General features: G+C 46.9%; 1 protein-coding gene across 3 annotated transcripts in view; it reads left to right on the top strand.

Moving 5' to 3' along the window:
* ACAD9 (acyl-CoA dehydrogenase family member 9) overlaps positions 1–13,615 on the top strand; it is a 1,303,923-nt gene extending 1,290,308 nt beyond the window's left edge. For 2 of the 3 annotated variants that reach the window (XM_069643964.1, XM_069643963.1), the window contains exon 17: positions 13,251–13,490. In XM_069643964.1, the coding sequence (XP_069500065.1) occupies positions 13,251–13,351 (101 nt within the window). In that variant the 3' untranslated portion in view covers positions 13,352–13,490. Of the gene's footprint in view, positions 1–13,250 lie in introns of all 3 variants that reach the window. The other variant, XM_069643962.1, reaches the window with a different exon arrangement.
* Positions 13,616–14,056: the final 441 nt, after the last annotated feature.

The raw sequence follows: 14,056 nt of genomic DNA, 5'->3' as shown, positions 1-14,056 counted from the left end.
CATCAGGTCGTGCACATGGGCCTGCTTCAACCCATCTTGAGAATGGGCATACAACCACAATCATGCAGCGCGCCCCATTACACCTTTCCCCCATATCCGCGTAGTCTATGTGCATTTCCTTGAAGTGTCCTACTGGTTTTGGAATTGTTCCCCTGAGTGTACGCAACGTCATTCCAGAGTTGTATATCTGGCACGTTGTGCACTCCATTGTCAATCTTGATACGTGCTCCTGGAGACAGGGCACGAACCAATCTTCTTGTATCTCTGCTGCAATGTGTTGTTTGGTGTTGTGTGCTGGAAAGTGTAATTGCTGAAACGCTATTTCTAATAGCTTGACTGGCATTACCACTTTCCCTGAGTTATTTTGTCGCCATAGTAAATCTGTTGCTGATTGGCTGCACCCTCGTTTTACCCACATCATCTTTTCATCGCCACTTGCTCCTTCCTGTAGCTCTAGTATTTGTGATATGGGCATCACATTGTATCCTTCTGGGAGCTCTTTGTTTGTCTTGTGCTGCAGCATGTACTCACCTGTTTCATGTTTTTCAAAGTATGAAGCTTCCTTGGCAGCAGCGTCCGCTGCCGCGTTCCCCAAAGACACAACGTCTGTGTTTGACGTATGTGCTTGGCACTTCACTATTGCTACCACTGTTGGGTCTTTTAGGGCCTCAATTAACTCCTTCAGCAATACTGCATGTTGCACTGGAGTCCCATCTGCTCTTCGAAACCCCCTCCGCCCCCATCTTGCCAAACCTCCATGTACTGTTATCCTCATGTAAGCTGAATCTGTGTATATTGTTACTGCACAACCTTTAGCTGCATGTAGTGCTTCTATTAAGGCAATGAGTTCCGCTGCCTGTGCTGAGAGATGGGATGCAAGGCGATACTGCACTAGTGTCTCATACTCACCTTCTTCTAACCTCACCACTGCCAACCCCACATGTTTCTCTCCCGTGTCCATGTCAATTGATGCTGACCCATCCACAAAGTACACCTCCCCCTTGCTGAGGGCATTCTCGCACACCACTGTGTCCTCCCCTGTTTCCCCTGTGTAAGTCTCACAGTTGTGTTCCTGCATGTCCTCCAGTGTGCATACTTCTGTAATGAATGTTGCCGGATTCACTGTCCTGCATCGTACCACATGGATATTGGCACTGGGCAGTATTATTTCATAGGCAGTCGCTCACTGTGTGGTCAGTGTACTTTTTGATCTCTCAAGTATTGCGAATAACGAGTGTTCCACAAACAATGTGACAGGGCATCCCATTACTATTGTGGCACTTTTCTCAATGGCGAACGCGGCGGCGGCGAGAGATTGCTCGCACGTGAAGTGTCCTTGCATCACCGCATCCAAGGCGCCACTATAGTAAGCCAGTGGTTTGTGTCCTAGAGAAGTCTTTTGTGTCAGTACAGCTGTAATGAGTGTTCCCTTACAATGTGAGAATAGGAAAAACTTGCATTCATAATCAGGGTTGGCGAGTACTGGAGCACTCAAAATCAATTCTTTTAGTGACTTGAATGAGTCACTCGTCTCTTCTGACCATTCTATGTCCTGTTCTCTTGTTGTGCCTCCTCGAGTGCTTGCAATAATGGTCTCGTGTAAGCTGCATAATCTAATATCCATGCTCTGCAATAATTGCACATTCCCAAGAATTTCTGCATCTCCTTCACTGTTGTGGGTTCTCTTACTGATCTTATTGCTTCTACCCTGTCAGGGATTATTCTCTTTCCGTCTTTCGATATCAGCTGCCCCAAGTATAAGACCTCTTCCTGACAATATTGTAGCTTTTCCTTGTCCACTTTGTACCCCTTGGTTGCCAGCAGTGACAGGGGCGTTACTGAGTCTTTTCTGCACGTTTCTTCATTCTGTGCGCAGACGAGCAGATCGTCTACATACTGAATGATTGTGCTTTCAACTGATAAATTACCCAGGTCTCCATGTAGTATGCAGTTAAATATACTTGGGCTCCACAGTATCCCTGCGGTAATCTGCAATGTTCGTATCTCTTCCCCCCTAAGGTGAATGCCGTCAGGTATCTGCTTTCTTCAGCCAAGGGGATGGAGAAGAATGCGTTTTTCAAATCAACCACTGTAAAATGTGATGCCGTTTTTGGGATACTGCATAATATTGAAGCAGGGTTCGGGACCAAAGGGAACTCTTTCTGTATGACGTCATTTAAGGGGCGTAAATCCTGGATCATCCTCCAAGCCCCTCCCTTTGCTTTTTTAATCGGGTAGATACAGGTGTTGCATGGTGAGTTTGAAGGCACTATTATTCCCTGAGCTGCTAATGCATTTATTGTCTCTTTTATCCCTTCCTCAGCTTCACAGGACAATGGATATTGCTTTACTCGGGGCAGGATTGCCCCTTGTTTGAGTTGTATGACCACTGGCGTCACTCCATGCAACAACCCCACATCATGGGGGCCTGTTGTCCACAAATTGCCTGGCACCAGTGGCATGTCATCGTCAAAGAATGACGGTGGTGTTCCCACTACTGCCATCAATTGAACGGGAATTTGCCTAGCCTGAATCAAAATGTCACAGGGCATTGCTATTTCCATTATTATTTCACCATCATTGTCTGAATCAGAGAAAAGATCCTCATCAGATAAGTCTCGTAGGGCAATATTGGCGTTGATGCACTGTACAGTGCGCCATTCACATCCATCTATGTCCATCCCAATTACTGCAATCCTTTTTGCTGATACCTGTACAGCATGCAAGTCTAATGATACCACTGACCCTAGTGCTATGTCTGGGCGCACTATTGGGCGGAAGATGAATTCCGCGGGTATTCTCCAATCCAGCTTTTTTAGCTCAGGAACTACTTGGGCCAGTGTTTTCAAACCTTCAATAAACATTCTTTCGTCCACTGGCAAGCCACGTTTTTCCGGAGCAGTTGTTTGAGCCTGTACTACCAGCATTACACGTAATGGGCATATTCCTGGCGTTGAACACACTATTCCTCTTTCTGTGAATGATATTGTCATGTTAAGCTTGCTAAGAAGGTCCCTCCCTAGCAAGTTTATTGGCGATTGTTCGTAATACAGTAAGGGTGTTTTTACAGTTTTACCCCCCCCGTCACATCCAAAGCTTCTGTATAAGGAACTTCAATTACAGCCCCAGAGAACCCCTGCGTCTCTAACTTCCGATTAGATAACGGAAACCGGCCCTCTCTAATGCATGATTTCTCTGCTCCCGAATCCACCATGAATATGAACTGCTTGTCCCGTATCTGCGCCCCTACCAATGGTTCCTCTGCTGCATCGTAGGTGGTAGATAGGACAGGACACACAAGTGTTCTCTGTGGGCTGTCCTATGCGGGGTGTCTCATTGCCCCTCCTTTGTTGAACACACTCCCTGAAACCACTGATACACCACTATAGGGGGCTGGTGCTGGGGCTCCATTTGCTGTTGTCGCAAAAGGGTTGCCTGGTGTGTAGTGCATAGTGTCATTGTTCTGTGGGTGATTCTGTGTTCTGTATTGGTGTCCCTGCCGTTGCTCAGGGCACCCCTGCCCTGGGTCCCTTTGTTGTTGTCCCATTGGGAGACCATATGGGCTCCCCGGATGAGGATGGCCATAGTGTTCTACCTCTGGAAACCCGTTGTTTAGTCTACTCCTGCACTCTCTGGAAAAGTGCCCCCACCTCCCGCAGTTCCAACAACTTCCTTGTGCACCTCTGGGACCCTGCCATCCGTTTCCTCCCATTCCCCCGTACCCTTTTCTGCCCCCTCTTCGGCCCCTGTACCCACCTCGTCCCCCTCGAGGGGCCCAATCTTGCCACTGCGGACCTCCACTGTGCTCCTGTTCGTTCCACTGCCGTGGTCCTACTCCTGCCCAATTCGTTGCCATCCTCCCCTGTATTGCTACCAGCCCCTCCTCCTCCTCATCTCCCTCCCTACTGTGTGGGAGCGCGGCTACTGCTGCGGCGACCTTCACCAGCTTTGTTTGTGCTAGTTTCGCTTTGTCTGCCAATCTTCTCTGCACCACCTCCTTTTCCCTTTCTTTTATTCGTTTGCAGTGGTGAACTATTATGCTCTGAATTTCGGGCCAACCTTTTGCTTCAATACCTGCTATTTTGTCGAGTGCTTTTTGCACCTCTTTTGGGAACCCCCTCTTTATTATAAAGTAGAATAATGATGTTGATTGATACCAGGGCGTGCCCGTCTCGGCTCTCCACATCTCTTGGACTCGAAAAATGTAATCCATAGCATCTTCCCCGTCATTCATTGTACATTGCATTACTGACTGCAAATCTCGGGTATCTGGAAACGTTTCCCGCAAGGCATCCCACACCCTGGCACGTACTGTATTGAAAGAGGCACCATCATGACGATCGCAGTCTAACGTTACTCCCGGGAAGCCAGCTTTTACCCATACTCTGTCAGCTTGATCCCCAACTGCTGATACTAACAAACTCTTCACGTCGCCTATTGCTAGAGGTACCCCGGCTGTGTGTTTCTCAAAGGCGTATATCCACTTGCTTGCCCCTCCTGATAGCGGGGGCAATAATTTTAACAAATTGGCCTTATCCATCTGAGCCCAGGGTATGTAATTCGGCCTCCCTCCTCCTCTATGTATTAATGGGAGTTGTAACTTCCCCCTTGTCGTTGTATCTGCACTCACCTTTACTCCTGATTTTCCTGATGGCGCCATTTTTCCCAACCTGTTCCTTAGTCGCCCTGTCCACTCCTCGTCCATCGTTCTCATTGAGCATGCGCCATCCAACTCCTCGCTTCCCCCTCCCATTGCCACACTTAGCCTTTAACCTTCTTCTAAGTCATCCCCTATATCACACAGTAGCTCCTCTCTACCTCCTGTGGTCCTTGCCTCATCACCAGTACACCCCTCTCTTCCCTCTAGTTCAATTATCCGTGTTGGTTCTTCTTCTATCCTAAACAGTATCTCTCCTTTTTTCTATCCTTCTCCGAATGTCCTATTCTCACTCTGCGCTCCTGATGCAGGCTCTGATCTAGCGGCATTGATTGCAGTCCGCTCACATATAACTTTTCATTCTCGAGAGCTCGTCTTTGGCTATAGAGAGTCTGGATTCTAGATCTCCTGTCAATTTCTCTATATCCACCCTTGGTGTACTTACCTGCTCTCGTTCCCTATGACTCTCATATGGTGGGGGTGCAGTTGGCCCTTGCGTGGTAGTGGTTGTCGTTGGGGGTACATAAGTTGGGTCACTATATCCCTCGGCGGGCACTGGCTTATTTAGTATTGGGTACAGCCTAGTTACCTCTATCGGTGGCTTCCCTTCTGGAAATACCTTGTCATCTTTTGGTATCAGTAATGGGTTGTCAGTAGTGGATGGTCGGTCAGTATCTAATTCCCTTTTCTTAGGTGGGGGTATTTCTTCAGTCTCCATAGGTCTAATATTTCTCTCCTATTGTGTAGCTGCTTCCCTTTATATTTCAAACAGATGCATGTGGCTACCATATCTAAGACGCCTTTGTCAAATGATCCCCCTTCGGGCCATATCTGAGGTAATCCTTCCCCCTTCAACTCTGTGATCCACTGGTCATGATATTTCTTAATCCGTTCTGCGTACCCAGGTAGGCTCTTACAAATATGTGATAAGGGTGTTTCTGCCCCCATACTTCGTACTTACTGGATACTAGTGTACCTCTCTGTCTGTCTCTTAATATGGACGTATCACCATATGAATTAACGTACTTATGTCTTATTGAGTATGGGCGTGTTTTCCCGCCACCTGTGCAGTATGAGAATGGCTGCACACAGCCTCTATTCTATACTCTTTAGGGGGCACGTACAAGAGCAAACCATCAATAACTATGACAATTGAACCCAGCAGATCAAAGAAAATGAACACTCACTTTACCACATTACGCTCTTCTTTCTGATATTTCTCCTGTTCACACTTACCGTAACCATACCACAATTACGTATTTCTGACCACCTTTACACACTTTTTATATCAAATATGTTCTGACATATACGATGCATACACACTCATAAGCAGCACTCTATTCACAGCCCAGTTTGTCCTCCCTTGCCAACTGTCCCTGTCCATCTTAATCTGATATATATATATTTGTCTCCTAATTTTGATGTAAAATTATTTTTCTACTTACATTATATCTTTGTTTGTACTAACCCGCTTTTATTTTCCCGTAACCCAGAGAGAAAGATAGAAATAGTAGCAGTCACTAATGTATTTTCCGTGTCTTCCTTTACCAGACACCTTTATCTCATATTCAGCTTCTTCATATATTTCCAGTACTAGTCAAGATAGCACAATACGGCGCCGCCTTCCACCACCTTGCGGAGCTAGGTTCCCGTCTCTTTATCTCTGTTCACCTCTTAATCCTAATGGCCATATGCAAAGAAGAAGCAAAGAAAGTTTAGGATGGTCCTTAGTAGACCCAAAGTGCCCCCTTTCAACCAGCCTCGTTCCCTGTCCTATATTTCCTCCCCTACTCCCTTTATGGTCGCTCCCACTCAATACTCACGTGCCCGTCTTGAACCGAGAGTCTCCGAAACTGGGTCCGTCCAGGCAGTGTTGCCATTTGCTCAACGGTCAGCCCCGGCTCCGGCGAGCGGTACTCAAAGGGGATTTTTCAACCGGGATCCCATACCCACTCTCTGGTGAGTGCGCACTTCTGAGCGTACCGGTCGCCGTTGGCGGGCAGCCTCCCGGAGCCGGCGCACCGTGCATATCCCTTTTCGACCGGAGATTTTCATGCCAAAGGGGACGGTAGGGATATATATATATTAGGAGAGAAGTTAAAATCGCGCTTTCGGGGTCACCACTGAAGGCACGCGTCCCCAGATAGCACGATCCTCCCCACAATGAGAGACAATAATGGATTCTCCCAGGATGGGAATAAGGCCAGGACAAAGTGCGGGTGAGCTTAAATGGGAGTTTATCAATCAAAATTGGGCATGCAAAGAACTCTGCAAACTCCGAGAGCGCTCTGTCTGACAATAGCAAAGACAGGCGTATATATTTACAAAAAACGTCATAAGAACCTACATGCTATAGGGGCACAAGTTCGTGGGGATTGGGTGGCGACGACGACTAGCTATAGGTGCTGCTGCGATGTGGTTTGCCGCGGCTGGAGGACGTCACTGGTTACCCTCATGGGTTGGGCTGGGCCTGGCAGGTCAGCTGGGCTCATCCGGGCGGTGTTGTGCCAAGCGTGATCAGTGTCAGAGATGAATGTCTTTCCTGACTTTCTGCCCTAGGGCCACGCACACCGCAGTCATTCAACCTTGCAATATTATCTTCCCTGGTAAATCTTCTAATAGGTTATTCTACAGGTTAATGCAACACAGGAGGAATGCACCTAGAGTGGGGTCTGTTGGCGATTCATCAATACATGGTTACCATCGTCCTGTTGACCGGGTATCAGAGGTTGTGGGGTTGGGTCTTGGGGCATGGGACAGGCGGTCCGTGTTATCATGTCTTGTTAGAAGTCATTATGGATGTGTTCCTGTAATGTTGCCATAATATTGGGTGTCCTAATTTTACAGGGGCCATTAACCTAAGGTGAGCCGGTGGGTCGTGGAGCCTAAGAAAGGGCGCCTTTGGATCTGTGTTTTAAGGCCGGGGTTTACTGCTGGGTTGTAAATAATTCAGGTGGCAGGCCGTGGCCTTGGGTGCTGCAGGGGAATGTGAATGCTTGAAGCGGCTCCAGCCGAGTTGGGGGAGGTGGAGCAGGGCAGCAAGGCCTCTGCTTTTTCGTCTGGCCGGCTTCACTGGGGGGAAAGGGGAATGGCCTTGCGTGTGCTCACAAAGGTATTTTCCTCGTGTGTTGCAGACTTTAGGTGGAAGAGACATAAACATTCATATAATATACAATACTCATTGAGTCTTTCCAAAGCTCACGTTTTTGACATTGCTAGTGCCATCCATATGGCCAATTTGAGCACATTACTTGTACACTACGTTTTTAGCAACTACAACATTTTGTTATGTGTTTATACATACACGGTAAGTGAGGTAGTAGTAAGGTTGGTGGAGCACGCAGGAACAACCTGCCACTGAGACTGGCGGCAGTGGCACATAGTGGGCTTGCACACACATATGGTGCATTATCGTGCACCCCTTACATGAGCCCTCAATATGGTTGTATTTGTCTTCCTTTGCACTCTAGCAGCATTAGTTCAGTTTTGGCGCGGGACCGTGGGGTGCAGTCTTCTCGATAACACACACATAACATGAAAAACCACCGGGACGCTTTTACCATTTGCGCATAGCTACAGGGATGTGGGTGCTTCATCCCTAATGTCATATGAGCTCCCATTCTGTCATTTTTATATATTTTACAGGTTTTTTAGTCAGAGAGGTTGTGGAGAGAACGCTTTCATCACAGGTGGTTTGCTCATTAGTATTTGGGGACTTTGCTTTTGTCAGGGGACCATTGTACAGTTCTTTTCCACCCAGGCCCTGCTGGCCGGGTCATGCTGGAAACAGCGATACACTGCGGAAGGTGAAATGTTACAGTGTTGGTATCTAACACTAGCTCATGTCCGTCTGTTCGTGGGAACGGGCTCTTAGCGGATCTGACAGGGAGCTGTGGCCACAGGGATAAGAGACACTCTCCAAGGGTGGGGGCCGCGCTGCGGTGCACAGGGCTCAAGCCATTTTTATTAGACAAAATGGTTTCCAGGGCCTAGCTAAATTGAACAGGTTTGGTCAATGTTTTCAGCCAGTGCCCCACCCACTACCTGGGCCCTGGTGGCAGGAAGAACAACTGGTGAGCCATGAACCTCACTGGGGGAAAAGAGGCATGGGAGGGGGGTCTCCTGGACCAGTCCTCCCATACAACAGTTCACGGATCATTGGCTCCAGTGGCAGGGAATTGCGTCTGATGCCTGGGCTCTTCAGCTCATTTGGTGACGTTATTCTCTGCCATTCTTAAGAAAACCTCCAGACAGACCCCCACCACCTCCAATCAAACCAGGACATGAGCTCCTAGAAGAACAGCAAGCTCTGTTAAAGGGTGTCGTGGAAAGGTACCTCCTAAGCAGAGGGGGGTCGGGTTGATATTCCCGATATTTCCTGGTACCCAAGAAGGGCGGTGGTCTCCATCCCATTGTGGACCTTGAACAAATTCCTGAGGAAGGACAAATTCAGGATGGTGACGTTGAGAGAAATTCTCCACACTCTTGAACTACAGGACTGGCTGGTGTCAATAGACCTACAGGACGCTTATTTCCATGTGCCCATCCAACTAAAGCACAGGAAGGTCCTAAGGTTCACCATAGGGGACAAGCACTATCAGTTCAAGGTGCTTCCCTTTGGTCTAATTTCCACCCCAAGTGTCTTCACCAAGCTCATGGCGGTAGTTGCGGCTCACCTCAGGAGATCCGGGGTCCACGTATTTCAGTACCTGGCTGATCCGAGGGAAGTCAGCGATGCAGGTCTTGTCCCATCTAGAGGACACCTTCTTGCTGCTACACAGACTGGGCTTCTTCCTGAATTTAAAGAAGTCCCAAATGACAACAGTCCAAAGGCTCCAGTTCATCGGAGCAGTCCTAGACACCCGGGTTCGGAACGCCTTCCCTCCCGAAGAGAGCCGTCTGCTTGACACAAATGGTCGACTTGTTTCTGGAACCATGCTACTCTACCAAGCAGCTTCCTTCCTCTGCCTCTTAGGTCTCATGGCCTCCTGTATTTTTGTAGTGTCAGAAGCTAAACTGCGCATGAGATTCCTGCACTGGCGCCTGTGGAGTCCATGGTCACAGCACCTCGGTGCTCTTTCGGATCTCCTCAGGGTGTCGACATCAGTGGTCAACGACCTGTCCTGGTGGGCGGACTGCAGCAGTCTCATAGCTGGGGAACCCTTCTGGCCTCCTTGGCCTCAGACCCGAGTGGTCACAGATGCATCTCTGAAGGGTTGGGGTGCTCACTGCCAGGATTTGCAGGTGAGCCTTCTTTGGTCAGCAACGGAAGCCAGGTGGCACATCAACAGGCTTGAGTTGTAAGCCCTGAAGGTGTTCACTCTATCTCTGCAGGGGAAGCATGTCCTCATTCTGATGGACAATGGCAATGCACTATCTGAACAAGCAAGGTGGCGTGCGCTCCCCCCCCCTCTGCACAGAGGCGATGATGCTATGGTTCTGGTCCTGGAGAACCGGATCTCACTCTCTGCAGTCCACCTTGCGGGCACAGGGAACAGTTTGGCAGATGTTTTGAGCAGGCAGAGCACAGTCTCAAATGAGTGGGAAGTGTGCCAGGAAGTCCTAGAGGAGGTCTTCTCTCTCTGGAGGACCCCGGCAGTGGATCGGTTTGCAACAGGAAGTGCAGACAGTTTTGCTTGATGGAATTCTCAGAGAACAGTGCACTGGGGGACGTGTTTCCGGTGGATTAGACCTTCCCTCTCCATTACGCTTTCCCTCCGATTCCTGTCATTCCATGGGTTCTCCGGAGGTCGGAGGTGTCGTGTGACCATGATCTTGATCTCCCTGGACTGGGCGAGGAGAACGTGGTACTCCGACTTCTTGGATCTGTCCACCTCACCGTTTGCATCGGCGGCCAGATCGCCTAACCCAGTCGGAAGGTCAACCAGTCCACCCGACCCCGGAATCCCTCAACCTACATGCGTGGCTCTTGAGAGGATGAGGTATGATGCCTGGGACCTCTGTGAGGAAGTGCTTGAGATGTTGCTGGTTGTATGCAGATCGTCTACAAGATCTTTGTACGCGTGCAGGTGGAGAAGATTTGAGGTGTGGTGCAGGGAACACAACATTGACCCTATCTCTTGCCCCACCACTAAAGTGATAAAGTTCTTTTCGTCACTGGCCTCAGCAGGCCTTCAGGTCACCACGGTCAAAGGATATTTGGCGGCCTTGTCTGTTTAAGAGATCCCAGGAACAAGGTTTGTTTTTACGATCCCGGTGATGGCTTTTTTGCCGGCTAAACGTCTACAGCTATTTCTAAGCTCTCGACAATTTTGGACTACGTCGATGTAAACACAGGTAACAGGCTGCCTGGTTCCACGTGTACCCTCGACCCTTCTGAGAAAGCAATAAACCATTACTAGACATGGAGAGGGTGTAGGAATACCAGTGTTGCAGACTATGCTGCCCACAATACCATTAAGGCATATAAACTGGCGCCTTTTACATAGCCCTGAAGAATGTGGTTCATCCACACCTTACCACAGAAACCGGTCTCGGCTTTAGAGCACTCTAACCTAGTGAAAACTAACGACTTCACAGGCCAAGATTGTTCTCGTTTCTTTTGACATCCCCCGAATAAACAAAATGGGATGGAGTATTTTATCCCTGAGTAAAGATATCTAACAAAGAAGTATATTTAAAACCTGCACCTGCTAAACAAAGAAAATCCAATAAAGAAATGTCTTCATTTGAATAGAAGCCAACACATGCATAGTCCCTTGTTACATAGCATGTGCCTTTTAGCACCACAAAGTGCATCAAAACAAGATTGAGAAAAAGACAACGCACGCTGGCTCTCTTTAACTTGTATAATCAACGAACCTGTGTGGTTTATTTAGTGTGAACATAGTTGGGAAACCAACAGTTGGAAATCCCGAACAGTCCCTCCTCTCTTGTGTTTTTAAAATTCCTGAAAAGCCTTGTAAATAAATTTCTGCCAACTCCCTTTGTTGTCCCGGATTGGGACCTTGATCTGGTACGGACATATCTGATGGTGGCTCCTTTTGAGCCGAGGCATTCTTGTCCTTTCAGACGTCTCTCTTTAAAAACAGCCTTTTTGGTGGCAATTACACCCACAAGCGGGTGAGTGAGCTACAGGCCGTATGTTGTAAACCGCCTTTCCTGTGATTTTTTTCGGTAGAAAATCTTGCTCTGGTTAAGGCCTGGCTTCCTTCCCAAAGTTGTCACTGAGTTCCACCTATCGCAATCCATTGACCCCCCGGTCTTTTAGGAGAGGAGGAGCAATATCATCCCGTAGATCCCACAAGGGAGCTAAGTTATTACATTGCGAGGACTTCGGAATTCAGAACAGCTGACCAGCTTTTTGTGGCTTTTTCTTTAGCCCGCAAGGGCCTGGCCATAACTAAGCAAACTTCATCCCCATTTTCTGTATAGCAGAATGCTACCAGTCTGCTGAAAAGGAATTACCGGCAGGCATCAGGGCACATTCAACTAGGGGAGTCTCAGTTCAACAGCATTACAGAGCGGAGTCCTGGTTAGGGATATTTGTCACGCAGCGACATGGTAATCCCTTCATATCTTTGCTAAGCTCTATAGTCTAGATGTGGCTGGTACAGCTGATGCATGTTTTGGCAGGGCAGTGTTGCAACATTTCTTAGTCTAACTTTCTGCCCGCCTCCTTCATCTACTGCTTTGGGAATCTCAGATGAGGAATCTGAGGGAGAAAGGCAATCCATTGAAGGAGAAATTACTTACTGTAATGTTCTTTCTATGGATTCTTCTCCCGCAGATTCCCCAAAGTGGGTGAGAAGCGTCGCTGAAATGCTGTTGAGGAGGGCATTTTACCCATCAATGTGGAGGGGATTACCAGGGCCTGGACTGTGCTTCCGAAGTCCTTTACCATTAGGAAAGATTTTATCTTCGAAAGGAGGCGTAGCACGTTCCAGGCAGTTCAGAATTGATCTTGATATGATGGCAAACAAAAAACCTGCAAAAATAGTCACAACAAGGAAACATATCAGGCCACAGGCCACTCACCATGTTTATAGGGCAGTCTGACACAGAGTTAAACAACATTGCATAAAGAATGCTCTCCATACCGCAATCTAGAAAAGATGTAGCGTTGGCTGGAGTAGTTACGTCTCTGAATAGAGCATTATCTCATTCATAACCAATTTCAACATGGAAAAATTTGATTATTTGGACTCATTCCTATATAATAACAAAATACCCTGGATCATTAATGTGCCCCTATGTACACCATGTGAAAGTGAAAAACTGCTGAGTTTGGCTGTTCACATGTAGTTATGGGTTTGACTCCATAATCTCTCATAATAGGTAATTATCATAATTGCACCCACAAATTGTGAATTTTCCAACTTTACATGACATACTTGGACAATAACTAAATTGTGGTTAGCAAAAAGATGTTCATGGTAAGATCATTTCATAACTTTTCAGGAGATTTTTTAAACCTCTGCAAATAATGTTAGTTTTTAATTGAAAAGTTATGATATATAATGCACCTGTACACAAGTGTTCAGATATATATATGTCAATAGAAATAAGAACAATGGAATGCTGATGTAGTTATATCTCATATATATATTCACTGTGTTATATTTGTTTTTAGATTCTCCTGAAAATACAGATGACAGTGTTAGAAAAATTGCTAAGCAGATTCTGGAAAAGAGAGCCTATGTTTGTTCACACCCGTTGGATAGGACATTCTAAAGAACATGGGCTTGAAGAGCCACACGTTTGCTGCACATTTACTGTACCAGAAGAGTGAGCACCAGAACTGCCATATCAGATTAATGTAAATCAGTTAAAACCATGGCAATAAATGAGTTTAAGAATTACTGTAAAACCACCTATTTGGTTATACTTGATAATTTTTTTAATGAATACTTGTATTGCCAATATTAACATTTTCCCACAAAGTGGGTAGATCGAATTAATGCAAAACAAGATTTTGAAATAAAAGAAATGATGCTATTGTTTCTCTGATTATTTTAATTTAAAAATGTGTTTTACTCTCAAACCACCATGATTTTATAAAAGATGAGATGAAAGTTGGTATTGTAAAGAGGAAGGCAAGCCAAAACCCGAACGGTAAAAATAATCAAAAAGGCCAAATAATCGCTGCACCTCTTTGTAAGGGCAAACAAGATTTATTACATGCAAAATGGTCTCAGGCGGTCCTGTAGAACCGAACTGACGCAGAGCTTTTCACTTCCCAAGAAGTTACAGGTTATATAGCGGTAAACCGCAAAATCTGAATACATAGGTTACAAAGTTATACCACCAACCTCATTGACTACCACCTATAGAACATGAAAATACCCCTGTGAAGTCCCTGGACCGATTGGCCACACCTTATCTAAACCCATTCCCTAGGCACATGCCTTACTTCATCATCGCTATTGAATCCAGGTA

This window comes from Ambystoma mexicanum, chromosome 2p (genome assembly GCF_040938575.1).
Source record: "Ambystoma mexicanum isolate Mex_15411 chromosome 2p, UKY_AmexF1_1, whole genome shotgun sequence".
Classification (NCBI taxonomy): Eukaryota; Metazoa; Chordata; class Amphibia; order Caudata; family Ambystomatidae; genus Ambystoma; species Ambystoma mexicanum.
This window is presented reverse-complemented; position numbering and strand designations above follow the sequence as displayed.